The following is a 27,631-nucleotide window of genomic DNA, read 5'->3' on the forward strand; positions in this document are numbered from 1 at the left end:
ATCTTGTGGTCCTGGTCTTGGAGACAGACCCTGTTTCCAGTTTTAAGATCTGGATTGATGTAGTTTATACTGAGCCCAGTACCTTCAGCTGATTGTTCAGTGCTTCATTTTGTCTGACCACCAATCAAACACCGGGAAACAAACAAATATTTACATTTGAGAAAATAGTCCCAGTGAAGTTTTCATACCTTAAAAAAAAATCAATCAGTAATCACAGTCCAGGAGGAACCCAGCGACCAGTGTTCGCCCCTGTTCAATGAAAACACTGCAGACTGCCCTTTAACGCAGCGGTAATTAGGCATTAGGCCGGTCACGTGCTGCAGTGCGGCTCTGATCCAGTGGGACAGATTAATTGAAGGCGGTGACGCGGTACATTGTTTCGTCATGGCGTAGTCACGTGTTTGATCGCACGCTTTTATTTATTTTTCCACAGCGCCGTGAGCCCGTTTCCTGTGTGTGTGTGTGTGTGTGTGCGCGTGTGCGTGCGTGTGCGTGTGTGTGTGTGTTGTCAGATAGGGGCGGTGAGGAGATGCTCGAGCCCCGCCCCTCTCGGACACGTTGCCCAGGGAGAGGCTGCACGGGCTGGATGGGACTTCTGCCCGCCCGCCTGCGTCTGCTGGTTTCATGGTTTCGCTCCATCATCAGTCAGCTCGGTCCGTCACAGCGTCCGCACACACGGCTGCTGCATGTCCTCAACTCACCGAGCCGGACGGAGGAAACACACGGTTCAGCTGTGGTAAGTGACGCTCTCCTGCTCACACACACACACACTGACGCCTCTCCTGCCTTCGTTCCTCACAGCTCACCTGGATTCACAGTCGTTCATTATGATCTTTATTTTCCTCGCTGTTGTGCTGATGGTAAAGAGAGATGCGGTGATGTTTGCGGTGATGTTTGCGGTGAATGCGCGCCGAGCTGAGCGGCTCAGCTTCATTTCTCTGCCTGTGAAAACGTTTCCTCTGCTGCGGCGCTGAAATTCAGCAGGCGCAGGATTTCCTGGACGTGAATCTGCTCCTGTGGCGGTTCAGAGTCGAAGTTGTGAAAATGTATGAATCTGCATTTTAGAGCTCGTCGCTCGTATCAGCAGTGTGTGCGTGTGCGCGCATGTGAACTGACAGGCGCAGGGAAACAGGTCCATGTGTTTGGATGTTTTTTCTTACATAATGCTGGACGACCTGCCCATTTGGAAGAGGCAGCGGTGCGTTATTTAATCTGCTGGTCTGTATATTCAGCCTCCGAGCGCAGGACTCAGGCTCATGTTCTGGACAAACTGGAAATTTAAACAAATGACAGGAACTTAGAGCAGATCTGGAGCCAGGAATTACTCCAGCACACCCCCACCTCCCTCCACCTCCCTCCACCTTACAGTTATTTAACTCATTAAGCCTTTTTTTTTTTTTTTAGCATAAAGCACCAACAGTTCACTGGTACAAGTTACTCAAACGTGACTGTTTTCTGTTTTATAAGTTTCCTGTGACAGTAAATTCGGTTTTTGACTGTTGTTTGGAACAAAACAAGATATTTGTTTATGTCAAACTTGGACTTTAAGAACTTGTGGTGTGTGTTTTTACTGTTCTCTGATATTTTACAGCCCAAATGATGAATCTAACATTTTATTATACAAGAAAATAATAATAATAATGATCTAAATGCTGTTTCTAAGCCTTTTTTTCATGGTGTGTTGTTGTATTTATGTTGCCTGCAAACAACTAACATTTTCAATAACAATTTTAAAAAATATATTATAATTCAACCTATAAAATATTGACAGATTTCTGTCAAAGAGCCTGAAGTGAATTCTTTAAACCAACAGTATAAAAGCCAAAAATACTTCAGTGATATTAGTGGGTGAACAGAGGAGGTGACAGATGTTTCTAAGCTAACCTAAGAACAGCCACATTCAGAGATACAGAGTCTAAAAAAAGCTCAGAATCAGTATAAATCCTCATTATGGCTGTGTATGGTTGTGTATGGTTGTGTGATTGTGTGTACATGTGAAGTGTACACTCCTCCTCCGGTCGTTAAAGCCTCATCATTCCCAGAAACAGCTCTGAGGACGTGAGCTCAGTGTCCTCCTCGGCAGCTGCAGCTCGGTCTTTGACGACATGGACGTTGGACTTTAAAATAAAGAGATGTGGTGAAATGTGTGATTCTCTCTCAGCCGTGGGAGCAAAGACTCAGTCCACGTCTTGTCCTTTCTAACAATTTCCTAATTCAGCTGCCAGTTCCCAGAGCTCACTACTGAAATCCATCAAATTTAGACCCATGAGTTTAACTGTCTGAACGTGTGCGTGTGAATGTGGCAGCAGCTTCTACGTGTGTGTCGTTTAACCTTTCAGACTCTTGATTTCCCTGTGAGTTCCTTCCTTCCTTCCTTCCTCTTTAAGCTGCCAGCGGGTCGGTCATCATGAGTTTACGCCGTGCAGCTAAACTGTTCAAACTCACTGAACCTTATTTTGAAGATCGAGGGAAGATCCCAGAATTTCCACAGAGGCTAAGAAATGTCAGGCTGAATTTTGGGGAAATGTCTGGAACGATGAAGCTGTTAAGAAATGGAGCTTGAACATTTCTCTGTTTCAACATCACACAGCTTCAGTGAAAAGCTGCAACAAGCTGATGGAGATTTTTCCAACTCGAAAGCTACGTGAGGAGAATATAAAAAGATGTTTAAAAGATTTGGTTTCTGTTTATTCATCTTCAGGGGAATGTTAAGTCTAAATCAAAATAGAGATTAAAATCATTTTGAACTTATTTCAGTTTTTATTGAAGTTCAGACTGGTATACAGGTGTCTGGTTTCTCTGGAAACACTGGGATCTGTACTACAGCCTGAAGAACTGTGGGTTTTAACTACGGTTGCAACTAATGGTAATTATTTTTATTTTTGTTATTAGGTTAGGTTGATAAAAAACATGAAAAAGCTGTGGAAAGTTCCCCTCACAGGATCACAGAGCAAACATTAACGACATTAAATGTCTTGCTTTGTCCAACAGTTCAATACAGAACTTGAGAATCTGGAGTTGGAGGCTTTTCAGCATCTTAGCTTGAAAAATGACTGAAGCGATCAGTCAGTTATCACAAGAACAAACTAGGTTTAACAAAAGAGTTTGAATCCACTGGTGATTCTAAGAGTTTCGCCTATTTTAACATCCACTTTTCTCTGTTTCTCTGTCAGTAGCTTTAAAGTTGTTAAACAATCTTATTCCTGTCTGATGTTTCATAGAAATTCACTATCAGCTTGTTCCAGCTCTTCACTGAAGCTGTATCATGTGTTTTTATCGCTTTTATACACATTTTCCCAAACTTCAGTCTGACATGTTTGGTGTCTCCTCTACAAGTCAGAATGAAGTTCAGTGGGTTTGAACTAACTCTAGCTGTGCGGCCTGAGTTTCTAATGACTGACTCACTGGTAGCTCAGTGGGGTCAAAAGGTCAGAAACATGTTCAGATTTGTCTTTATCACATTTTGACATGATGTTTACAGCAGTGTGTGTGCGTGTGTGTGTGGCAGGTCCATGATGCTCTCTGCTGGATGAGAGTCTGACTCCACCATGTCGACCTCAGACTCGGATTACTCCATTGACTGGCTTGCCAGCGATGAGGACGACTACGACAGCCCAAAGAGATTAAGTCCTCAGTGCACAGAGGAGCCGCCGGCACCGCCATCGGCTTCATCATCATCATCATCACCAACCACATCATCATCACAGGAATCTCCTACAAGCTGCTTCCTCTCTGCAGCGGCCCAGAGGAGGAGGAGGAGTGAGGGTAAAGACGGAGGCGTTGACTCTCCAGCCGCCCCGCAGGCCCCGGCAGTCAGTCCAGTTCAGGGATTTACCTCCGTCTGTATGCAGCAGACTTTTTCTGTGGAGTCACAGCATCATTCAACCAGGAAGAGAGCACGAGGCGCCGGTTTGGATGGACTCTGTGAAAAACCTCAGCCGGACACTGAAAACGAACTATTCTCGCACAAGGTGAGAGGTTTTCTGTTGTGGAGTCGTACAGTGGTAACACACAGAGGGATGTGGGACACTGTTAGACCTGAGAAACAGGCCCGACGTCCGTCACACACTGCAAACCAGAGCCCAGCTAATACTGGATCTATGATCTATTGATATTGATAATCAGTGATATGAATTAGTTCTTTCTGGTGAACAAACTACATCATTTTCATTTCTGCCTTGAGTTTTAAAGTGGGAGGGGCCACTGGTTCAGGAAGTGTTTTTCCCTGATTCTCACATCAGGTTTTTCTTTAAATATCTTAAATGTTAGTGGACACAGAAGCTCGGGACTCTCCTGAATAATGAAATGACTCTGTGGCTCAATGTTGTGGCACCAGTTTGATATATTTCAACATAAGTTCCGAGAAGTCATTTTTATCTGTCATTTTGAAATTCCCACGTGACAGAATTTAACCTTGGTGATTGGTTCTTTCTGGCTGAAATGCACCTCGGGAGTCGTAGTTAACTTCTCCCTCACAAATGTTATGTACACAGGCTTGTACCTTTGACTTCTTATCAAAAAACCAGATGTTTTGTAAGGCAGCTGTTAATGATTCGGGCTAATGGTTGAACCACAAGAATTTCATTCCGATTCAATCTGTAGAGGATCCAGCTGGGAGTCACGTAACGTCCACAGGGAGATTTAATGGGATTTTAACTTGTGGAATCAGGGGCGCCCGAAAAACCTGCTGTCAGCCTGTTAAATGTTGTCAGTCGGTGTGTATGATACTGATTCCTCTTCATTAAGCTGGTAATGCTAATGTATCGGCCAAACTTACAGCCTATGCTGAAACTATACTCTCAGTCACTCAACATCTGTTTCCGTGGAATAACGTCCTTCCTGTAGACAGCAGGAATAAAATTAGACAACTCAGCTTCTGAGATCTGCCCCTGAGGTGAAAGTTTTGCGTTATCTGCAGTGGGTTTGGTGTCAGTCTCTCTGAAACAGAGACGGACAGCTTCTTTCTGCAGCTGCCATTTGACCTAACGTTACACCCGTATGTGACTGTTAAACCTTGGGCATCAGGCTGCTGCTGTGAACAGTCTTTGGTCCTGTGAGGAGGCTTTCCTCCAAACTGTGGACCCTCCAGCTGAGAGATTCATTCTTTTACAAACAACTAATAAACTTAGAGCCTCATTTGGTTTGATACGACCTGAAGCTTACTCTTGCTAATGTTAGCAAACTTAACAGCTGTGGCCACAGTTACACACACGTTAAAACACAATCTGCAATTTTGGTAAAATTTCACACGCATCAGCAGTACAATATAAATCAAAGTAAAAGTAAGAATTATGCAGACTGGTGTCTAGAGGTTTATATTATTATTTATTTATATAATTTCTTTGTGGACCTGCAGGCTGTTGCTCCACTACCAGAGAAGTTTCTCTGTAACTTAAAAACAGGTTAGTTACAGCTCAGAAAATTAAAAATTAAATTAAGAAATGATAAATTATAATTTACACTTCTCCAACTTTCTAATGAGAAGTTGGACGAATGACAGACGAGCCAGATGAAGCTTTTCTTCACTGTTTTCTTCAGGAGCAGTTTTTTCCCCATATTACCTGAACGTTGCACTAAATCAAATGTGATTTGTTACCGGATCGATCCACTCATTGTCACTATCATCTAAAATGGCTTTGTAATGTAACTGTAGAAGAGGCACAGAAACCAGAGGGCCAGAATGCAATGCAGCTACAAGATGGTTCAAGCTTTGAAAGGAGGGGCAGGACTTTTTCTTTATTCGTTGTTCTTCTTATCACTCTTCACTGACACGGCTGAAGCCATGAGCTCCTGTCCACCTGCTGGTTGTCAAACATGTTGTGGGAAATCAATGAAAGAAATGTGAGAGATCAATACTCAAAGAGTGCTGAGGTAAAGTGGGTGCATCCTACAAGTAAACTACAACTCCAGATGATAAAGTAGCTGCAGGCAGGCGCTGACATCAGCCTGCTGATATCAAACAGTGTAAGAGGATCTGATGGTGCCAGTTTTTTAGGGTAGTCTGGTTCTGTCGGGTCTCATGTATCTGTCTGACGCGCAGAGTGACCCTCAGGGGCGAAGGCGGCAGTGCGACAGCTTGGCGAGCCACGTGTCAACTCGCTGATTGCGATCAGTTTCTCCATTAGCTTCTATCAGCTGTTAATGGCAGCCTCTTTTCCAAGAGCCTGTGGGCATTTACCTTCAATAGCAACACGAGGCTAATGGCATCAAGTGGGAGGGCTTGTTAATGGGTGAAAAGTCTCTAAGCTGAGAATCAATAAGCCTCTGACAGAATGAAGAAATGAAGAAATTCAGATAAGCTGTAATCTATGCAGCAAATCTTTAGGAGTCTTCTCGCTCTCACACACACACACACACACACACACACACACACACACACACCCGTCATTAAATTAGCTGAGGTCTGGGTGATTATGTGTCTTATGCAATCCTCTATTCAGTTTTAGGAAAGCAATAAGCAGTGCTCTGCTGTAGATGGGTACATAAGTGGCCATTAGAAAGCACTTTACACGGTGAAGGACTGATAGCGTGAATGCTAACTCAGTTATCTGTTCCACACAGTGCATGGAGCTGCAGTGCTACATCCAGCCTCTGTCGTCCATCCTGCGGGGCCTGAGATCAGGCAGGTACTCTGAACGTAAGTGTCTCACCTCAGCTTCCGCCGTCCCCCTGCTGCACAGACAGACAGGCAGATTAGTAAATGAAGATCACACTGCTAAAAACACATCATGTTAATATGGCTGACGCAGAGCGGGGTGATTATAAAGGCATTTCACTGGCTGCTCCCCTCAGTCAGACCCGACTCAGACAACACGTGTTAGCACTGAATATTTTTAGCAGCTTGGTGACGACAGTTGGTCGGAGACTTTGGTCCAAAGTGAAATATTTTAACAAATATTGGATGAACTGTGACATCTGATCCAGATATTCATGGATAATTTAGCAGTGGTGTGGTTTCCCAGGACCAGGAGTGAGAACCATTCAGCTTCAGCTTTACTTTGAGATTAGTCTGACATTTTGGGAAATAAACGTATTCACTGTTTTCTCAAGAGACATCAATGTCACGTCTGAGGGTTAAGTGCTGAGCTAGAGCCTGGAGTTGATTAGCTTAGCTTACCATAAATACTGGAAATAGAGGGAAACAGCTAGCCTGGCTCTGTCCAGACTTTAAAAATACACCTTCCAGCATCTCAAAGCTCACTCACGCCCGGATTAAACCAATGAGATACGTGTTACTTAATCAGCTTTAGAGGTGCACCTATGAACTTTGGACAGAGCCATGCCAGCTGCTTCCCTGTGTTTCCTGTGTCTTTGTGCTAAGCTAAGCTAACGACCTCCGGCTTCATACCTGACATACAGATATAAGAGCGGTGTCAGTCTGCTCAGTGACTTTCAACAACAAAATGAAAAACATTTGTCCCATTGTAACTGTTAGTTTGCTGCACTAACATAAATGTTGACATGTTTCTGTGTGTAAGCATGTATGGATGGTAAATGTTAGCATGCACAAGTTTAACATAACTAAAGATGTTAAATGTCGTAATTATAAAGTATCTAATTAGAATAGTTATGAAAATCTTATGATGTTGTGAAATGTATCCTCTGTTAATGAATACATGAAATATAGAAACTGAATGTCCAGAGTAAAATATTCAGGGAGGCAAAGTGCACAGTGAAAATTACAGCGGTGGAACAAGAACAAAAAAAAAAAGAGATCAAAGTCGTCACGAGTCATTTAACATCCTTTTAAAATAAGACTGCTTCAGAGATGAAAGAGTGGATCAAAGACGCTCTGTTGTGCACACGATTTACGTGAGAAATGGACTTAACGGCTGTTTGCTCTCTCACTGTGCCGAACATAAGAGCAGTGAAGTCATAAACAGACTCTGAATCCACAGCTTTCCACTTTTCTGTGGAGGGAATGAGACGATGCACCGAGGCCACACAGGGATCATCAGAATAACATGTTCTGTGAAGTAACTATGCACACAAAATATAACAATCATCACTTCATACGTCTTCTCCAACATTAAATCAAAGCATTTTTACTATCATTTCATTGTAGATCCTTCAGAGTAAAAGCCTATCAGTGAAGAGGACAGGTTATGTATTTTGGTTATGAATTTTGAGATTAAAATAATTAATAATTATTATAAATATGAGTGAAAAAAGGAATTCATGACCTTGGAAATTAAGGAAGGTAATTTTACAACAGCTTACTTGAACATCTCAGTCTTCCTCAGTGGAGATGATTCAGTCTAAAACTCAATAATATTCAGTTTCATGTGATGTAGGACCAAGGAAGGCAGCAAATTTCAATGTGTGAACCTGGAACATCAAATGTTTGATTATTTAAATGATCAATTGTTAAAATAATTTTCTTTCAATAGATTAATCATTGTAGTTTAGAATAAGGTGCAGCTTAAAGTCATATCACCACTGAATGTGAGACTCATTACGCTCAGTCTGCTGCCAGTTAAAGAATAATGCTGTTGTTTTTAAGGTTAGAAGCCTGTGGTCTAGCCTGTGTCACCGTGGAGCCTGATCACAGCAGGTGTTTCCAAATGATTCAGAGTGTGGAGGGAGGCGTCTGCTGACAGCAGTGAGCTGTCAGCAGACGCCTCCCTCCACACCACGATGTTTGTTTTTGTGTGTTCGAGACGTCAGAGAACAAAGCTGATGAAACAGCAGAGGTCATAACTGGTAGCATGGTTCAAATCAGTGGTCAGGTGATCTGAAAAGACACGTGCCTCCTCCTCCTCTCAGATTTCTCTGTCTTTTCTCCTGCAGGTCTCAGCAGTTTCCAAGAGAGCGTGGCAATGGACCGTATCCAGAGAATACTGGGGGTCCTTCAAAATCCAAACATGGGGTAAATACCTTAAAAATATTTCACAGTCAGGAACGTTTGTTAGATAAAATAGTTTGGGTGAGGTCATCACAGTTGTTGTAGATCAGTGTAGACACTTACAGGGCTGCTTTTCTTCTGCTTTTATTAACCAGGAACATCGCGATCAATCTGTGTCTGATATGATATTTATATTCATATAAACGTTGATTAAATGTGTCTCTGAACTAACAGCTGTTAGAATGTGACTGCTGAAACAGATGTGACAGAGTGGAGCCTCTTCCTTCACAGTACAGACATCAGACAGCACTTTAACACACGAGTTTAATTCTGTCCTGTCCTTAAGTCACTCACTGAATAAACATTAATCAAACTTGCCGCTGGCCATGTTGTGAATTAAAAAAAAAAAGTTTTGATGTGGAAGCTCAAAGTTGATTCTGGACCTCAGAAACAGCAGCTGACAAAATAAACTGAAGAGCATGAGTAACGTTTACAGCCGGGTCTCATTCAGAACATTTCAGTGCTGATGATGTTTGTGTTTCAGTAACAAACTTAACTAACTGGATCCAAAATGAATTTCAGTGTAAACTGACAACACAGTGTGTTAGAAAGCCCATTTACAAACAGTTGTTATATTCCTACTGTTAGTAATTGTACGTTGTTGTAATTTCCCGACTGACCGTGACGTTATTCTCACGTTAATAACGTGACGCTCAAACATGTTTGACGTGTTCACTCGGACTAACTTCTTCCTCCCTGCTTCGTGTTTCCTTCCTGGACTCTGTACGACCTTCAGTAACGTCTCAGACGTGAATTGTGGCTCAGAGTGACTTCAAACGGGCTGAACACTCAAACCCTCGCAGGCCGTTTCCAGCTGGTTTCCATCATCATTGTGATGGTCTTTGATGGCAGACGGGCGGAGTCAGTCTCACACAAAGGTTCAGTCAGCGCCGTGAAGTTTGTTTGACGAAAGCAGGAAAAATATTTGAAGGTCGTTTAATACATTTCTGTGATTTACAGCCTGAGTGACTCTATCAGCACTGTACAGGCGCAGTTTACCGCTCAAGTGCTGAAAACTATCTGGAAAGAATATTGGAAGTCAGTAAATTTAATTTCCTGTGAAGTTCTGAAGTATATATATATATATATATATATATATATATATATATGCGCTTCACTTATATTCATGCTTCACTTGGTCACAGACACACACTGTCATTTATTTTGTAAAACCGAAATACAACAGAAAAAACAACACAAATCAGTATGACGAGTAAGACGTAAACAACAGCACATATTTCGCAAAGTGAAATGGAGCTAGCAAGCAAGCTAAACGCAACAATACGCGAGCTAGCCGTTAACATAAAACGCTAGAAACACAACACGCTAAACACACCACGTAAAACTACACACATACAACACTCATAGACTGTGGTGGTCACAGGCTGAAGCGTGTGGAAACACATTCACCAACTTTAACAATGCGACTCTCCGTTACCGTCTTTACTCGTTCGCTCAGGTAACAAGCGCAGCGGCAAAGATGCCAGTTACAATATTGATAAGAAGAGCGCTCACTCTGTCGCCTTTTTCAAAACCCAAGAAAGGAACACTCACTCTGACACCATTTTCATGAACTAAAGAAAAATATATCTTTTAAATTTTTACACTTTCTAACATTTTAATATTATTTTTAATCTAAAGACAGCACAGTGAGTCCTGTGAATCTTTCAGTCTGTCCTCTGAAGACATTCTTAATGCTGCACACATGGACGTGAATGCCACTGTGAATGAGGTTTCAGATGCTGTTCAATGATCCAACAGTGGGTCAACTGTTTCCTTTGTCGGCCAAGAAGCTGACCTGCTTTCTCTGACAGAAAACAGAGCTCAGACTGTACTGTACATTTTCACAGTTTGTTCTGGTTTGACGCATAAAATTGACACGTGGGGCCATGAAATGGACATCTATGTTTCACAGCGTGCGTCTGAGCTGGACCACACATGGAGCGCTGCAGCGTAGGTGGCATTAAATCTGTCCCAGTAATGTCAGATTTAACACACATACGTCCTGCGCTGTGGGGAAAATATTCGAGTCATCCACCACCAGAACAAATTGGATGTTTTTTTTAGGCTCCAGTTGTTCCCATTTGGCAGAATAAGTCACTGGACTGTGTCGACACAGGCGGAAAAACACAGCAGCGGATCCAGAGATGTTGTCTGTCCAACGGCCGTAAAAATCAAAGTTAGCTGAGATATTTACAGGAGTAAAGTCAACACGTGAAAAGCGAGATGTGTTCACAGCCAGGGGCGGGCTGGCCTTCGGGAGGTTTCCCAAATGGCCGGTGGTAGGAACGTTTTTTACCCTATAAAATGCAGTATCAGTGTACCGCAGCAGCGTGTCCTCGCAGCCGCAGGTGGCGAGGACACTCCCCTCTTGGTCACATTTTACAGAGTGGAATGTGACCAAGAGGGGAGGTTTCAGCAGTGAGGATCACATTCGCGTTTCTCGGCTGCCGCTGGGGGCTGGCTTCAGAAGTGAGCAATACTCCACTGACCCCCATGTTAAAATAGCCACCTTTACAGCCTAAATAAACATATTTACAGCCTGGTGCGTTTTTTGTTTTTGGTCTCGATTGATCAGGGGCAGGCTGGGGTTGCAATTCAGCCCGGGAGCCTGGTTTGGAGAGGCCTTTTAACCGATCACACGACGGACGCAAGTGGAACTGTGATTTTAACATGAATACTTTATTTGCAATATAAAAACAATCTAATGATATACATGATATACAGTCAGTAGAGTACTAAAGTAAGCTACATTTGCTCACACATACTATGCATGCTCAAACACTATGTTTATTTAAAATTAAAACTGTGTGTGCTGTCACTCAACGTAAGTACGCCCTAATTTATATAAAAATTTTAAGCCAGTGAATTTTTTTGTTCCACAACCGTTTAAATGTTATTTAGACTTAAAATTCCATAAGTATTCCAGTAAGACACCAAAATGTCAGGAAAAGTGTCATACGGCCGTAAGGCATCAAAATATGCCAAAAAAAGTCATATTTTAGTAAGACCTCAAAATGTCATAAAAAACGTCATAGTATAGTAAGGCATTTTTTTCGGCCAAAAAAAGTCAAAAATTTTTTTGACCTCAAAATGTCATAAAAAACGTCATAGTATAGTAAGGCGTTTTTTTCGGCCAAAAAAAGTCAAATTTTTTTTGGACCTCAAAATGTCATAAAAATGATCATAGTATAGTAAGGCTTAACAATCAGACAAAAAAAGTCAAAAATTTTTTTGACCTCAAAATGTCATAAAAAGCGTCATAGTATAGTAAGGCGTCAAAATCGGCCAAAAAAAGTCAAAAAAAATTTTTGACCTCAAAATGTCATAAAAAACGTCATAGTATAGTAAGGCATTTTTTTCGGCCAAAAAAAGTCAAAAATTTTTTTGACCTCAAAATGTCATAAAAAACGTCATAGTATAGTAAGGCGTTTTTTTCCGCCAAAAAAAGTCAAAAAATTTTTTGACCTCAAAATGTCATAAAAATGATCATAGTATAGTAAGGCTTAACAATCAGACAAAAAAAGTCAAAAATTTTTTTGACCTCAAAATGTCATAAAAAACGTCATAGTATAGTAAGGCGTTTTTTTCGGCCAAAAAAAGTCAAAATTTTTTTTGACCTCAAAATGTCATAAAAAACGTCATAGTATAGTAAGGCGTTTTTTCCGGCCAAAAAAAGTCAAAATTTTTTTTGACCTCAAAATGTCATAAAAAACGTCATAGTATAGTAAGGCGTCAAAATCGGCCAAAAAAAGTCAAAAAATTTTTTGACCTCAAAATGTCATAAAAAACGTCATAGTATAGTAAGGCGTTTTTTTCGGCCAAAAAAAGTCAAAATTTTTTTTGACCTCAAAATGTCATAAAAAACGTCATAGTATAGTAAGGCGTCAAAATCGGCCAAAAAAAGTCAAACATTTTTTTGACCTCAAAATGTCATAAAAACGTCATAGTATAGTAAGGCGTTTTTTTCGGCCAAAAAAAGTCAAATTTTTTTTTGACCTCAAAATGTCATAAAAAACGTCATGGTATAGTAAGGCGTCAAAATCGGCCAAAAAAGGTCAAAATTTTTTTTGACCTCAAAATGTCATAAAAACGTCATAGTATAGTAAGGTGTCAAAATCGGCCAAAAAAAGTCAAAAATTTTTTTGACCTCAAAATGTCATGAAAAACGTCATAGTATAGTAAGGCGTCAAAATCGGCCAAAAAAAGTCAAAAATTTTTTTGACCTCAAAATGTCATAAAAAACGTCATAGTATAGTAAGGCGTTTTTTTCGGCCAAAAAATGTCAAAATTTTTTTTGACCTCAAACTGTCATAAAAAACGTCATAGTATAGTAAGGCGTTTTTTTCCGCCAAAAAAAGTCAAAAAAATTTTTGACCTCAAAATGTCATAAAAAACGTCATAGTATAGTAAGGCGTTTTTTTCGGCCAAAAAAAGTCACAATTTTTTTTTACCTCAAAATGTCATAAAAATGATCATAGTATAGTAAGGCTTAACAATCAGACAAAAAAAGTCAAAAAATTTTTTGACCTCAAAATGTCATAAAAAACGTCATAGTATAGTAAGGCGTCAAAATCGGCCAAAAAAAGTCAAACATTTTTTTGACCTCAAAATGTCATAAAAAACGTCATAGTATAGTAAGGCGTTTTTTTCGGCCAAAAAAAGTCAAAATTTTTTTTGACCTCAAAATGTCATAAAAAACGTCATGGTATAGTAAGGCGTCAAAATCGGCCAAAAAAGGTCAAAATTTTTTTTGACCTCAAAATGTCATAAAAACGTCATAGTATAGTAAGGTGTCAAAATCGGCCAAAAAAAGTCAAAAATTTTTTTGACCTCAAAATGTCATGAAAAACGTCATAGTATAGTAAGGCGTCAAAATCGGCCAAAAAAAGTCAAAATTTTTTTTGACCTCAAAATGTCATAAAAAAACGTCATAGTATAGTAAGGCGTTTTTTTCGGCCAAAAAAAGTCAAAAATTTTTTTGACCTCAAAATGTCATAAAAAACGTCATGGTATAGTAAGGCGTCAAAATCGGCCAAAAAAGGTCAAAATTTTTTTTGACCTCAAAATGTCATAAAAACGTCATAGTATAGTAAGGTGTCAAAATCGGCCAAAAAAAGTCAAAAATTTTTTTGACCTCAAAATGTCATGAAAAACGTCATAGTATAGTAAGGCGTCAAAATCGGCCAAAAAAAGTCAAAATTTTTTTTGACCTCAAAATGTCATAAAAAACGTCATAGTATATATAGTAATGCGTTTTTTTTGGCCAAAAAAAGTCAAAAAATTTTTTTGACCTCAAAATGTCATAAAAAACGTTATAGTATAGTAAGGCTTAACAATCAGACAAAAAAAGTCAAAAAATTTTTTGACCTCAAAATGTCATAAAAAACATCATAGTATAGTAAGGCGTTTTTTTCCGCCAAAAAGTCCAAATTTTTTTTGACCTCAAAATGTCATAAAAATGATCATAGTATAGTAAGGCGTCAAAATCGGCCAAAAAAAGTCACAATTTTTTTTTACCTCAAAATGTCATAAAAAACGTCATAGTATAGTAAGGCTTAACAATCAGACAAAAAAAGTCAAAAATTTTTTTGACCTCAAAATGTCATAAAAAACGTTATAGTATAGTAAGGCGTCAAAATCGGCCAAAAAAAGTCAAAAATTTTTTTGACCTCAAAATGTCATAAAAAACGTCATAGTATAGTAAGGCGTTTTTTTCGGCCAAAAAAAGTCAAAAATTTTTTTGACCTCAAAATGTCATAAAAAACGTCATAGTATAGTAAGGCGTTTTTTTCGGCCAAAAAAAGTCAAAATTTTTTTTGACCTCAAAATGTCATAAAAAACGTCATAGTATAGTAAGGCGTCAAAATCGGCCAAAAAAGGTCAAAATTTTTTTTGACCTCAAAATGTCATAAAAAACGTCATAGTATAGTAAGGCGTCAAAATCGGCCAAAAAAGGTCAAATTTTTTTTTGACCTCAAAATGTCATAAAAAAACGTCATAGTATAGTAAGGCGTCAAAATCGGCCAAAAAAAGTCAAAAAAATTTTTGACCTCAAAATGTCATAAAAAACGTCATAGTATAGTAAGGCGTTTTTTTTGGCCAAAAAAAGTCAAAATTTTTTTTGACCTCAAAATGTCATAAAAAACGTCATAGTATAGTAAGGCGTTTTTTTCGGCCAAAAAAAGTCAAAAATTTTTTTGACCTCAAAATGTCAAAAAAACCTCATAGTATAGTAAGGCGTTTTTTTCCGCCAAAAAAAGTCACAATTTTTTTTTACCTCAAAATGTCATAAAAATGATCATAGTATAGTAAGGCTTAACAATCAGACAAAAAAAGTCAAAAAATTTTTTGACCTCAAAATGTCATAAAAAACGTCATAGTATAGTAAGGCGTCAAAATCGGCCAAAAAAAGTCAAAAAAATTTTTGACCTCAAAATGTCATAAAAAACGTTATAGTATAGTAAGGCGTTTTTTTCGGCCAAAAAAAGTCACAATTTTTTTTTACCTCAAAATGTCATAAAAAACGTCATAGTATAGTAAGGCGTTTTTTTCCGCCAAAAAAAGTCACAATTTTTTTTGACCTCAAAATGTCATAAAAAACGTCATAGTATAGTAAGGCTTAACAATCAGACAAAAAAAGTCAAAAATTTTTTTGACCTCAAAATGTCATAAAAAACGTCATAGTATAGTAAGGCGTCAAAATCGGCCAAAAAAAGTCAACATTTTTTTTGACCTCAAAATGTCATTAAAAACGTCATAGTATAGTAAGGCGTTTTTTTCGGCCAAAAAAGGTCAAAATTTTTTTTGACCTCAAAATGTCATAAAAATGATCATAGTATAGTAAGGCTTAACAATCAGACAAAAAAAGTCAAAAATTTTTTTGACCTCAAAATGTCATAAAAAACGTCATAGTATAGTAAGGCGTTTTTTTTCCGCCAAAAAAAGTCAAAATTTTTTTTGACCTCAAAATGTCATAAAAAACGTCATAGTATAGTAAGGCGTTTTTTTCCGCCAAAAAAAGTCAAAATTTTTTTTGACCTCAAAATGTCATAAAAAACGTCATAGTATAGTAAGGCGTCAAAATCGGCCAAAAAAGGTCAAAATTTTTTTTGACCTCAAAATGTCATAAAAAACGTCATAGTATAGTAAGGCGTCAAAATCGGCCAAAAAAGGTCAAATTTTTTTTTGACCTCAAAATGTCATAAAAAAACGTCATAGTATAGTAAGGCGTTTTTTTTGGCCAAAAAAAGTCAAAATTTTTTTTGACCTCAAAATGTCATAAAAATGATCATAGTATAGTAAGGCGTCAAAATCGGCTAAAAAGGTCAAAATTTTTTTTGACCTCAAAATGTCATAAAAATGATCATAGTATAGTAAGGCTTAACAATCAGACAAAAAAAGTCAAAAAATTTTTTGACCTCAAAATGTCATAAAAAACGTCATAGTATAGTAAGGCGTTTTTTTCGGCCAAAAAATGTCAAAATTTTTTTTGACCTCAAAATGTCATAAAAAACGTCATAGTATAGTAAGGCGTTTTTTTCCGCCAAAAAAAGTCAAAAAAATTTTTGACCTCAAAATGTCATAAAAAACGTCATAGTATAGTAAGGCGTCAAAATCGGCCAAAAAAAGTCAACATTTTTTTTGACCTCAAAATGTCATTAAAAACGTCATAGTATAGTAAGGCGTTTTTTTCGGCCAAAAAAGGTCAAAATTTTTTTTGACCTCAAAATGTCATAAAAATGATCATAGTATAGTAAGGCTTAACAATCAGACAAAAAAAGTCAAAAATTTTTTGACCTCAAAATGTCATAAAAAACGTCATAGTATAGTAAGGCTTAACAATCAGACAAAAAAAGTCAAAAAATTTTTTGACCTCAAAATGTCATAAAAAACGTCATAGTATAGTAAGGCGTCAAAATCGGCCAAAAAAAGTCAACATTTTTTTTGACCTCAAAATGTCATTAAAAACGTCATAGTATAGTAAGGCGTTTTTTTCGGCCAAAAAAGGTCAAAATTTTTTTTGACCTCAAAATGTCATAAAAATGATCATAGTATAGTAAGGCTTAACAATCAGACAAAAAAAGTCAAAAATTTTTTGACCTCAAAATGTCATAAAAAACGTCATAGTATAGTAAGGCTTAACAATCAGACAAAAAAAGTCAAAAAATTTTTTGACCTCAAAATGTCATAAAAAACGTCATAGTATAGTAAGGCGTTTTTTTTGGCCAAAAAAAGTCAAAAAATTTTTTGACCTCAAAATGTCATAAAAATGATCATAGTATAGTAAGGCTTAACAATCAGACAAAAAAAGTCAAAAAATTTTTTGACCTCAAAATGTCATAAAAAACGTCATAGTATACTAAGGCGTTTTTTTCGGCCAAAAAATGTCAAAATTTTTTTTGACCTCAAAATGTCATAAAAAACGTCATAGTATAGTAAGGCGTTTTTTTCCGCCAAAAAAAGTCAAAAAAATTTTTGACCTCAAAATGTCATAAAAAACGTCATAGTATAGTAAGGCGTTTTTTTTCCGCCAATAAAAGTCACAATTTTTTTTGACCTCAAAATGTCATAAAAAACGTCATAGTATAGTAAGGCGTCAAAATCGGCCAAAAAAAGTCAACATTTTTTTTGACCTCAAAATGTCATTAAAAACGTCATAGTATAGTAAGGCGTTTTTTTCAGCCAAAAAAAGTCAAAAATTTTTTTGACCTCAAAATGTCATAAAAAACGTCATAGTATAGTAAGGCGTTTTTTTCCGCCAAAAAAAGTCAAAAATTTTTTTGACCTCAAAATGTCATAAAAAACGTCATAGTATAGTAAGGCGTTTTTTTCGGCCAAAAAATGTCAAAATTTTTTTTGACCTCAAAATGTCATAAAAAACGTCATAGTATAGTAAGGCGTTTTTTTCCGCCAAAAAAAGTCAAAAATTTTTTTGACCTCAAAATGTCATTAAAAACGTCATAGTATAGTAAGGCGTTTTTTTCGGCCAAAAAAAGTCAAAATTTTTTTTGACCTCAAAATGTCATAAAAATGATCATAGTATAGTAAGGCTTAACAATCAGACAAAAAAAGTCAAAAATTTTTTTGACCTCAAAATGTCATAAAAAACGTCATAGTATAGTAAGGCGTTTTTTTCGGCCAAAAAATGTCAAAATTTTTTTTGACCTCAAAATGTCATAAAAAACGTCATAGTATAGTAAGGCGTTTTTTTCCGCCAAAAAAAGTCAAAAAAATTTTTGACCTCAAAATGTCATAAAAAACGTCATAGTATAGTAAGGCGTCAAAATCGGCCAAAAAAAGTCAACATTTTTTTTGACCTCAAAATGTCATTAAAAACGTCATAGTATAGTAAGGCGTTTTTTTCGGCCAAAAAAGGTCAAAATTTTTTTTGACCTCAAAATGTCATAAAAATGATCATAGTATAGTAAGGCTTAACAATCAGACAAAAAAAGTCAAAAATTTTTTGACCTCAAAATGTCATAAAAAACGTCATAGTATAGTAAGGCTTAACAATCAGACAAAAAAAGTCAAAAAATTTTTTGACCTCAAAATGTCATAAAAAACGTCATAGTATAGTAAGGCGTTTTTTTTGGCCAAAAAAAGTCAAAAAATTTTTTGACCTCAAAATGTCATAAAAATGATCATAGTATAGTAAGGCTTAACAATCAGACAAAAAAAGTCAAAAAATTTTTTGACCTCAAAATGTCATAAAAAACGTCATAGTATACTAAGGCGTTTTTTTCGGCCAAAAAATGTCAAAATTTTTTTTGACCTCAAAATGTCATAAAAAACGTCATAGTATAGTAAGGCGTTTTTTTCCGCCAAAAAAAGTCAAAAAAATTTTTGACCTCAAAATGTCATAAAAAACGTCATAGTATAGTAAGGCGTTTTTTTTCCGCCAATAAAAGTCACAATTTTTTTTGACCTCAAAATGTCATAAAAAACGTCATAGTATAGTAAGGCGTCAAAATCGGCCAAAAAAAGTCAACATTTTTTTTGACCTCAAAATGTCATTAAAAACGTCATAGTATAGTAAGGCGTTTTTTTCAGCCAAAAAAAGTCAAAAAATTTTTTGACCTCAAAATGTCATAAAAAACGTCATAGTATAGTAAGGCGTTTTTTTCCGCCAAAAAAAGTCAAAAATTTTTTTGACCTCAAAATGTCATAAAAAACGTCATAGTATAGTAAGGCGTTTTTTTCGGCCAAAAAATGTCAAAATTTTTTTTGACCTCAAAATGTCATAAAAAACGTCATAGTATAGTAAGGCGTTTTTTTCCGCCAAAAAAAGTCAAAAATTTTTTTGACCTCAAAATGTCATTAAAAACGTCATAGTATAGTAAGGCGTTTTTTTCGGCCAAAAAAAGTCAAAATTTTTTTTGACCTCAAAATGTCATAAAAATGATCATAGTATAGTAAGGCTTAACAATCAGACAAAAAAAGTCAAAAATTTTTTTGACCTCAAAATGTCATAAAAAACGTCATAGTATAGTAAGGCGTTTTTTTCGGCCAAAAAATGTCAAAATTTTTTTTGACCTCAAAATGTCATAAAAAACGTCATAGTATAGTAAGGCGTTTTTTTTCCGCCAAAAAAAGTCAAAAAAATTTTTGACCTCAAAATGTCATAAAAAACGTCATAGTATAGTAAGGCGTCAAAATCGGCCAAAAAAAGTCAACATTTTTTTTGACCTCAAAATGTCATTAAAAACGTCATAGTATAGTAAGGCGTTTTTTTTCGGCCAAAAAAGGTCAAAATTTTTTTTGACCTCAAAATGTCATAAAAATGATCATAGTATAGTAAGGCTTAACAATCAGACAAAAAAAGTCAAAAATTTTTTGACCTCAAAATGTCATAAAAAACGTCATAGTATAGTAAGGCTTAACAATCAGACAAAAAAAGTCAAAAAATTTTTTGACCTCAAAATGTCATAAAAAACGTCATAGTATAGTAAGGCGTTTTTTTTGGCCAAAAAAAGTCAAAAAATTTTTTGACCTCAAAATGTCATAAAAATGATCATAGTATAGTAAGGCTTAACAATCAGACAAAAAAAGTCAAAAAATTTTTTGACCTCAAAATGTCATAAAAAACGTCATAGTATACTAAGGCGTTTTTTTCGGCCAAAAAATGTCAAAATTTTTTTTGACCTCAAAATGTCATAAAAAACGTCATAGTATAGTAAGGCGTTTTTTTCCGCCAAAAAAAGTCAAAAAAATTTTTGACCTCAAAATGTCATAAAAAACGTCATAGTATAGTAAGGCGTTTTTTTCCGCCAATAAAAGTCACAATTTTTTTTGACCTCAAAATGTCATAAAAAACGTCATAGTATAGTAAGGCGTTTTTTTCCGCCAAAAAAAGTCAAAAATTTTTTTGACCTCAAAATGTCATTAAAAACGTCATAGTATAGTAAGGCGTTTTTTTCGGCCAAAAAAAGTCAAAATTTTTTTTGACCTCAAAATGTCATAAAAATGATCATAGTATAGTAAGGCTTAACAATCAGGCAAAAAAAGTCAAAAATTTTTTTGACCTCAAAATGTCATAAAAAACGTCATAGTATAGTAAGGCGTTTTTTTCGGCCAAAAAATGTCAAAATTTTTTTTGACCTCAAAATGTCATAAAAAACGTCATAGTATAGTAAGGCGTTTTTTTCCGCCAAAAAAAGTCAAAAAAATTTTTGACCTCAAAATGTCATAAAAAACGTCATAGTATAGTAAGGCGTCAAAATCGGCCAAAAAAAGTCAACATTTTTTTTGACCTCAAAATGTCATAAAAAACGTCATAGTATAGTAAGGCGTTTTTTTTCCGCCAAAAAAAGTCAAAAATTTTTTTGACCTCAAAATGTCATAAAAAACGTCATAGTATAGTAAGGCGTTTTTTTCGGCCAAAAAATGTCAAAATTTTTTTTGACCTCAAAATGTCATAAAAAACGTCATAGTATAGTAAGGCGTTTTTTTCCGCCAAAAAAAGTCAAAAATTTTTTTGACCTCAAAATGTCATTAAAAACGTCATAGTATAGTAAGGCGTTTTTTTCGGCCAAAAAAAGTCAAAATTTTTTTTGACCTCAAAATGTCATAAAAATGATCATAGTATAGTAAGGCTTAACAATCAGACAAAAAAAGTCAAAAATTTTTTTGACCTCAAAATGTCATAAAAAACGTCATAGTATAGTAAGGCGTTTTTTTCGGCCAAAAAATGTCAAAATTTTTTTTGACCTCAAAATGTCATAAAAAACGTCATAGTATAGTAAGGCGTTTTTTTCCGCCAAAAAAAGTCAAAAAAATTTTTGACCTCAAAATGTCATAAAAAACGTCATAGTATAGTAAGGCGTCAAAATCGGCCAAAAAAAGTCAACATTTTTTTTGACCTCAAAATGTCATTAAAAACGTCATAGTATAGTAAGGCGTTTTTTTCGGCCAAAAAAGGTCAAATTTTTTTTGACCTCAAAATGTCATAAAAATGATCATAGTATAGTAAGGCTTAACAATCAGACAAAAAAAGTCAAAAATTTTTTGACCTCAAAATGTCATAAAAAACGTCATAGTATAGTAAGGCTTAACAATCAGACAAAAAAAGTCAAAAAATTTTTTGACCTCAAAATGTCATAAAAAACGTCATAGTATAGTAAGGCGTTTTTTTTGGCCAAAAAAAGTCAAAAAATTTTTTGACCTCAAAATGTCATAAAAATGATCATAGTATAGTAAGGCTTAACAATCAGACAAAAAAAGTCAAAAAATTTTTTGACCTCAAAATGTCATAAAAAACGTCATAGTATACTAAGGCGTTTTTTTCGGCCAAAAAATGTCAAAATTTTTTTTGACCTCAAAATGTCATAAAAAACGTCATAGTATAGTAAGGCGTTTTTTTCCGCCAAAAAAAGTCAAAAAAATTTTTGACCTCAAAATGTCATAAAAAACGTCATAGTATAGTAAGGCGTTTTTTTCCGCCAATAAAAGTCACAATTTTTTTTGACCTCAAAATGTCATAAAAAACGTCATAGTATAGTAAGGCGTCAAAATCGGCCAAAAAAAGTCAACATTTTTTTTGACCTCAAAATGTCATTAAAAACGTCATAGTATAGTAAGGCGTTTTTTTCAGCCAAAAAAAGTCAAAAAATTTTTTGACCTCAAAATGTCATAAAAAACGTCATAGTATAGTAAGGCGTTTTTTTCCGCCAAAAAAAGTCAAAAATTTTTTTGACCTCAAAATGTCATAAAAAACGTCATAGTATAGTAAGGCGTTTTTTTCGGCCAAAAAATGTCAAAATTTTTTTTGACCTCAAAATGTCATAAAAAACGTCATAGTATAGTAAGGCGTTTTTTTTCCGCCAAAAAAAGTCAAAAATTTTTTTGACCTCAAAATGTCATTAAAAACGTCATAGTATAGTAAGGCGTTTTTTTCGGCCAAAAAAAGTCAAAATTTTTTTTGACCTCAAAATGTCATAAAAATGATCATAGTATAGTAAGGCTTAACAATCAGACAAAAAAAGTCAAAAATTTTTTTGACCTCAAAATGTCATAAAAAACGTCATAGTATAGTAAGGCGTTTTTTTCGGCCAAAAAATGTCAAAATTTTTTTTGACCTCAAAATGTCATAAAAAACGTCATAGTATAGTAAGGCGTTTTTTTCCGCCAAAAAAAGTCAAAAAAATTTTTGACCTCAAAATGTCATAAAAAACGTCATAGTATAGTAAGGCGTCAAAATCGGCCAAAAAAAGTCAACATTTTTTTTGACCTCAAAATGTCATTAAAAACGTCATAGTATAGTAAGGCGTTTTTTTCGGCCAAAAAAGGTCAAAATTTTTTTTGACCTCAAAATGTCATAAAAATGATCATAGTATAGTAAGGCTTAACAATCAGACAAAAAAAGTCAAAAATTTTTTGACCTCAAAATGTCATAAAAAACGTCATAGTATAGTAAGGCTTAACAATCAGACAAAAAAAGTCAAAAAATTTTTTGACCTCAAAATGTCATAAAAAACGTCATAGTATAGTAAGGCGTTTTTTTTGGCCAAAAAAAGTCAAAAAATTTTTTGACCTCAAAATGTCATAAAAATGATCATAGTATAGTAAGGCTTAACAATCAGACAAAAAAAGTCAAAAAATTTTTTGACCTCAAAATGTCATAAAAAACGTCATAGTATACTAAGGCGTTTTTTTCGGCCAAAAAATGTCAAAATTTTTTTTGACCTCAAAATGTCATAAAAAACGTCATAGTATAGTAAGGCGTTTTTTTCCGCCAAAAAAAGTCAAAAAAATTTTTGACCTCAAAATGTCATAAAAAACGTCATAGTATAGTAAGGCGTTTTTTTCCGCCAATAAAAGTCACAATTTTTTTTGACCTCAAAATGTCATAAAAAACGTCATAGTATAGTAAGGCGTTTTTTTCCGCCAAAAAAAGTCAAAAATTTTTTTGACCTCAAAATGTCATTAAAAACGTCATAGTATAGTAAGGCGTTTTTTTCGGCCAAAAAAAGTCAAAATTTTTTTTGACCTCAAAATGTCATAAAAATGATCATAGTATAGTAAGGCTTAACAATCAGGCAAAAAAAGTCAAAAATTTTTTTGACCTCAAAATGTCATAAAAAACGTCATAGTATAGTAAGGCGTTTTTTTCGGCCAAAAAATGTCAAAATTTTTTTTGACCTCAAAATGTCATAAAAAACGTCATAGTATAGTAAGGCGTTTTTTTCCGCCAAAAAAAGTCAAAAAAATTTTTGACCTCAAAATGTCATAAAAAACGTCATAGTATAGTAAGGCGTCAAAATCGGCCAAAAAAAGTCAACATTTTTTTTGACCTCAAAATGTCATAAAAAACGTCATAGTATAGTAAGGCGTTTTTTTCCGCCAAAAAAAGTCAAAAATTTTTTTGACCTCAAAATGTCATAAAAAACGTCATAGTATAGTAAGGCGTTTTTTTCGGCCAAAAAATGTCAAAATTTTTTTTGACCTCAAAATGTCATAAAAAACGTCATAGTATAGTAAGGCGTTTTTTTCCGCCAAAAAAAGTCAAAAATTTTTTTGACCTCAAAATGTCATTAAAAACGTCATAGTATAGTAAGGCGTTTTTTTCGGCCAAAAAAAGTCAAAATTTTTTTTGACCTCAAAATGTCATAAAAATGATCATAGTATAGTAAGGCTTAACAATCAGACAAAAAAAGTCAAAAATTTTTTTGACCTCAAAATGTCATAAAAAACGTCATAGTATAGTAAGGCGTTTTTTTCGGCCAAAAAATGTCAAAATTTTTTTTGACCTCAAAATGTCATAAAAAACGTCATAGTATAGTAAGGCGTCAAAATCGGCCAAAAAAAGTCAACATTTTTTTTGACCTCAAAATGTCATTAAAAACGTCATAGTATAGTAAGGCGTTTTTTTCAGCCAAAAAAAGTCAAAATTTTTTTTGACCTCAAAATGTCATAAAAATGATCATAGTATAGTAAGGCTTAACAATCAGACAAAAAAAGTCAAAAATTTTTTTGACCTCAAAATGTCATAAAAAACGTCATAGTATAGTAAGGCGTTTTTTTCGGCCAAAAAAAGTCAAAAAATCTTTTGACCTCAAAATGTCATAAAAAACGTCATAGTATAGTAAGGCGTTTTTTTTCCGCCAAAAAAAGTCAAAAAATTTTTTGACCTCAAAATGTCATAAAAAACGTCATAGTATAGTAAGGCGTTTTTTTCGGCCAAAAAATGTCAAAATTTTTTTTGACCTCAAAATGTCATAAAAAACGTCATAGTATAGTAAGGCGTTTTTTTCCGCCAAAAAAAGTCAAAAATTTTTTTGACCTCAAAATGTCATAAAAAACGTCATAGTATAGTAAGGCGTTTTTTTCGGCCAAAAAATGTCAAAATTTTTTTTGACCTCAAAATGTCATAAAAAACGTCATAGTATAGTAAGGCGTTTTTTTCGGCCAAAAAAAGTCAAAAAATTTTTTGACCTCAAAATGTCATAAAAAACGTCATAGTATAGTAAGGCGTTTTTTTCCGCCAAAAAAAGTCAAAAAATTTTTTGACCTCAAAATGTCATAAAAAACGTCATAGTATAGTAAGGCGTTTTTTTCGGCCAAAAAATGTCAAAATTTTTTTTGACCTCAAAATGTCATAAAAAACGTCATAGTATAGTAAGGCGTTTTTTTCGGCCAAAAAAAGTCAAAAAATTTTTTGACCTCAAAATGTCATAAAAAACGTCATAGTATAGTAAGGCGTTTTTTTCCGCCAAAAAAAGTCAAAAATTTTTTTGACCTCAAAATGTCATAAAAAACGTCATAGTATAGTAAGGCGTTTTTTTCGGCCAAAAAATGTCAAAATTTTTTTTGACCTCAAAATGTCATAAAAAACGTCATAGTATAGTAAGGCGTTTTTTTCCGCCAAAAAAAGTCAAAAATTTTTTTGACCTCAAAATGTCATAAAAAACGTCGTAGTATAGTAAGGCGTTTTTTTCCGCCAAAAAAAGTCAAAATTTTTTTTGACCTCAAAATGTCATAAAAATGATCATAGTATAGTAAGGCTTAACAATCAGTCAAAAAAAGTCAAAAAAATTTTTGACCTCAAAAAGTCATAAAAAACGTCATAGTATAGTAAGGCGTTTTTTTCCGCCAAAAAAAGTCAAAAAAATTTTTGACCTCAAAATGTCATAAAAAACGTTATAGTATAGTAAGGCGTTTTTTTCGGCCAAAAAAAGTCACAATTTTTTTTGACCTCAAAATGTCATAAAAAATGTCATAGTATAGTAAGGCGTTTTTTTCCGCCAAAAAAAGTCACAATTTTTTTTGACCTCAAAATGTCATAAAAAACGTCATAGTATAGTAAGGCTTAACAATCAGACAAAAAAAGTCAAAAATTTTTTTGACCTCAAAATGTCATAAAAAACGTCATAGTATAGTAAGGCGTCAAAATCGGCCAAAAAAAGTCAACATTTTTTTTGACCTCAAAATGTCATTAAAAACGTCATAGTATAGTAAGGCGTTTTTTTCGGCCAAAAAAGGTCAAAATTTTTTTTGACCTCAAAATGTCATAAAAATGATCATAGTATAGTAAGGCTTAACAATCAGACAAAAAAAGTCAAAAATTTTTTTGACCTCAAAATGTCATAAAAAACGTCATAGTATAGTAAGGCGTTTTTTTTCCGCCAAAAAAAGTCAAAATTTTTTTTGACCTCAAAATGTCATAAAAAACGTCATAGTATAGTAAGGCGTTTTTTTCCGCCAAAAAAAGTCACAATTTTTTTTGACCTCAAAATGTCATAAAAAACGTCATAGTATAGTAAGGCGTTTTTTCCGGCCAAAAAAAGTCAAAAAATTTTTTTACCTCAAAATGTCATAAAAAACGTCATAGTATAGTAAGGCGTTTTTTTCGGCCAAAAAAAGTCAAAAAATTTTTTGACCTCAAAATGTCATAAAAAACGTCATAGTATAGTAAGGCTTAACAATCAGACAAAAAAAGTCAAAAATTTTTTTGACCTCAAAATGTCATAAAAAACGTCATAGTATAGTAAGGCGTTTTTTTCCGCCAAAAAAAGTCAAAAAATTTTTTGACCTCAAAATGTCATAAAAAACGTCATAGTATAGTAAGGTGTTTTTTTCGGCCAAAAAAAGTCAAAAATTTTTTTGACCTCAAAATGTCATAGAAAACGTCATAGTATAGTAAGGCGTTTTTTTCCGCCAAAAAAAGTCAAAAATTTTTTTGACCTCAAAATGTCATAAAAAACGTCATAGTATAGTAAGGCGTCAAAATCGGCCAAAAAAAGTCAAAAAATTTTTTGACCTCAAAATGTCATAAAAATGATCATAGTATAGTAAGGCTTAACAATCAGACAAAAAAAGTCAAAAAATTTTTTGACCTCAAAATGTCATAAAAAACGTCATAGTATAGTAAGGCGTCAAAATCGGCCAAAAAAAGTCAAAATTTTTTTTGACCTCAAAATGTCATAAAAAACGTCATAGTATAGTAAGGCGTTTTTTTCCGCCAAAAAAAGTGAAAAATTTTTTTGACCTCAAAATGTCATAAAAAACGTCATAGTATAGTAAGGCGTTTTTTTCCGCCAAAAAAAGTCAAAAAAATTTTTGACCTCAAAATGTCATAAAAAACGTCATAGTATAGTAAGGCGTTTTTTTTCCGCCAAAAAAAGTCAAAATTTTTTTTGACCTCAAAATGTCATAAAAATGATCATAGTATAGTAAGGCTTAACAATCAGACAAAAAAAGTCAAAAGTTTTTTTGACCTCAAAATGTCATAAAAAACGTCATAGTATAGTAAGGCGTCAAAATCGGACAACAAAAGTCAAAAAAATTTTTGACCTCAAAGTGTCATAAAAAACGTCATATTATAGTTAGGCGTCAAAAAATGTGAAAAAATATCATTTTTTTCGAAGACCTCAAAATGTCATAAAAAATGACATATGGCCGTAAGGCGTCAAAAAATGTGAAAAAAAGTCAATTTTTTTGTTTTAACGTTTTAATGTTTTATTAATATGAAATAATGATTCTTTCAGTTAAATAATAGGCTAGAAATAAATTTCCCCCCACAACTCCACCAAACCCTGCAACTCCACCTAAAACCTCTCTATGTAAAACAGTCATCCACCACTTCTTGTAACAAATATTAAAGTTCTTGAAAACAAAATTCTTAACATCATTTTAGATAGTAATTTCAAAGAGTTGTAACGTTAACGTTAACTTTTAAGATGAGTTTTGGCTGATTTTTTTGGCTTTATTTCTTATGTAATGTCAGGT

The 27,631-nt window shown here is 34.7% G+C and overlaps 1 protein-coding gene across 2 annotated transcripts in view; it reads left to right on the forward strand.

Annotated features, from left to right (window-relative positions):
* Positions 1–569: 569 nt before the first annotated feature.
* LOC121187254 (circadian-associated transcriptional repressor-like) overlaps positions 570–27,631 on the forward strand; it is a 33,635-nt gene continuing 6,573 nt past the window's right edge. For both annotated transcript variants that reach the window (XM_041046469.1, XM_041046548.1), the window contains exons 1-4: positions 570–736; positions 3,509–3,971; positions 6,562–6,637; positions 8,791–8,869. In XM_041046469.1, the coding sequence (XP_040902403.1) occupies positions 3,549–3,971; positions 6,562–6,637; positions 8,791–8,869 (578 nt within the window). In that variant the 5' untranslated portion in view covers positions 570–736; positions 3,509–3,548. The remainder of the gene's footprint in view (positions 737–3,508; positions 3,972–6,561; positions 6,638–8,790; positions 8,870–27,631) is intronic.

This window comes from Toxotes jaculatrix, chromosome 1, assembly GCF_017976425.1.
Source record: "Toxotes jaculatrix isolate fToxJac2 chromosome 1, fToxJac2.pri, whole genome shotgun sequence".
Classification (NCBI taxonomy): domain Eukaryota; kingdom Metazoa; phylum Chordata; class Actinopteri; family Toxotidae; genus Toxotes; species Toxotes jaculatrix.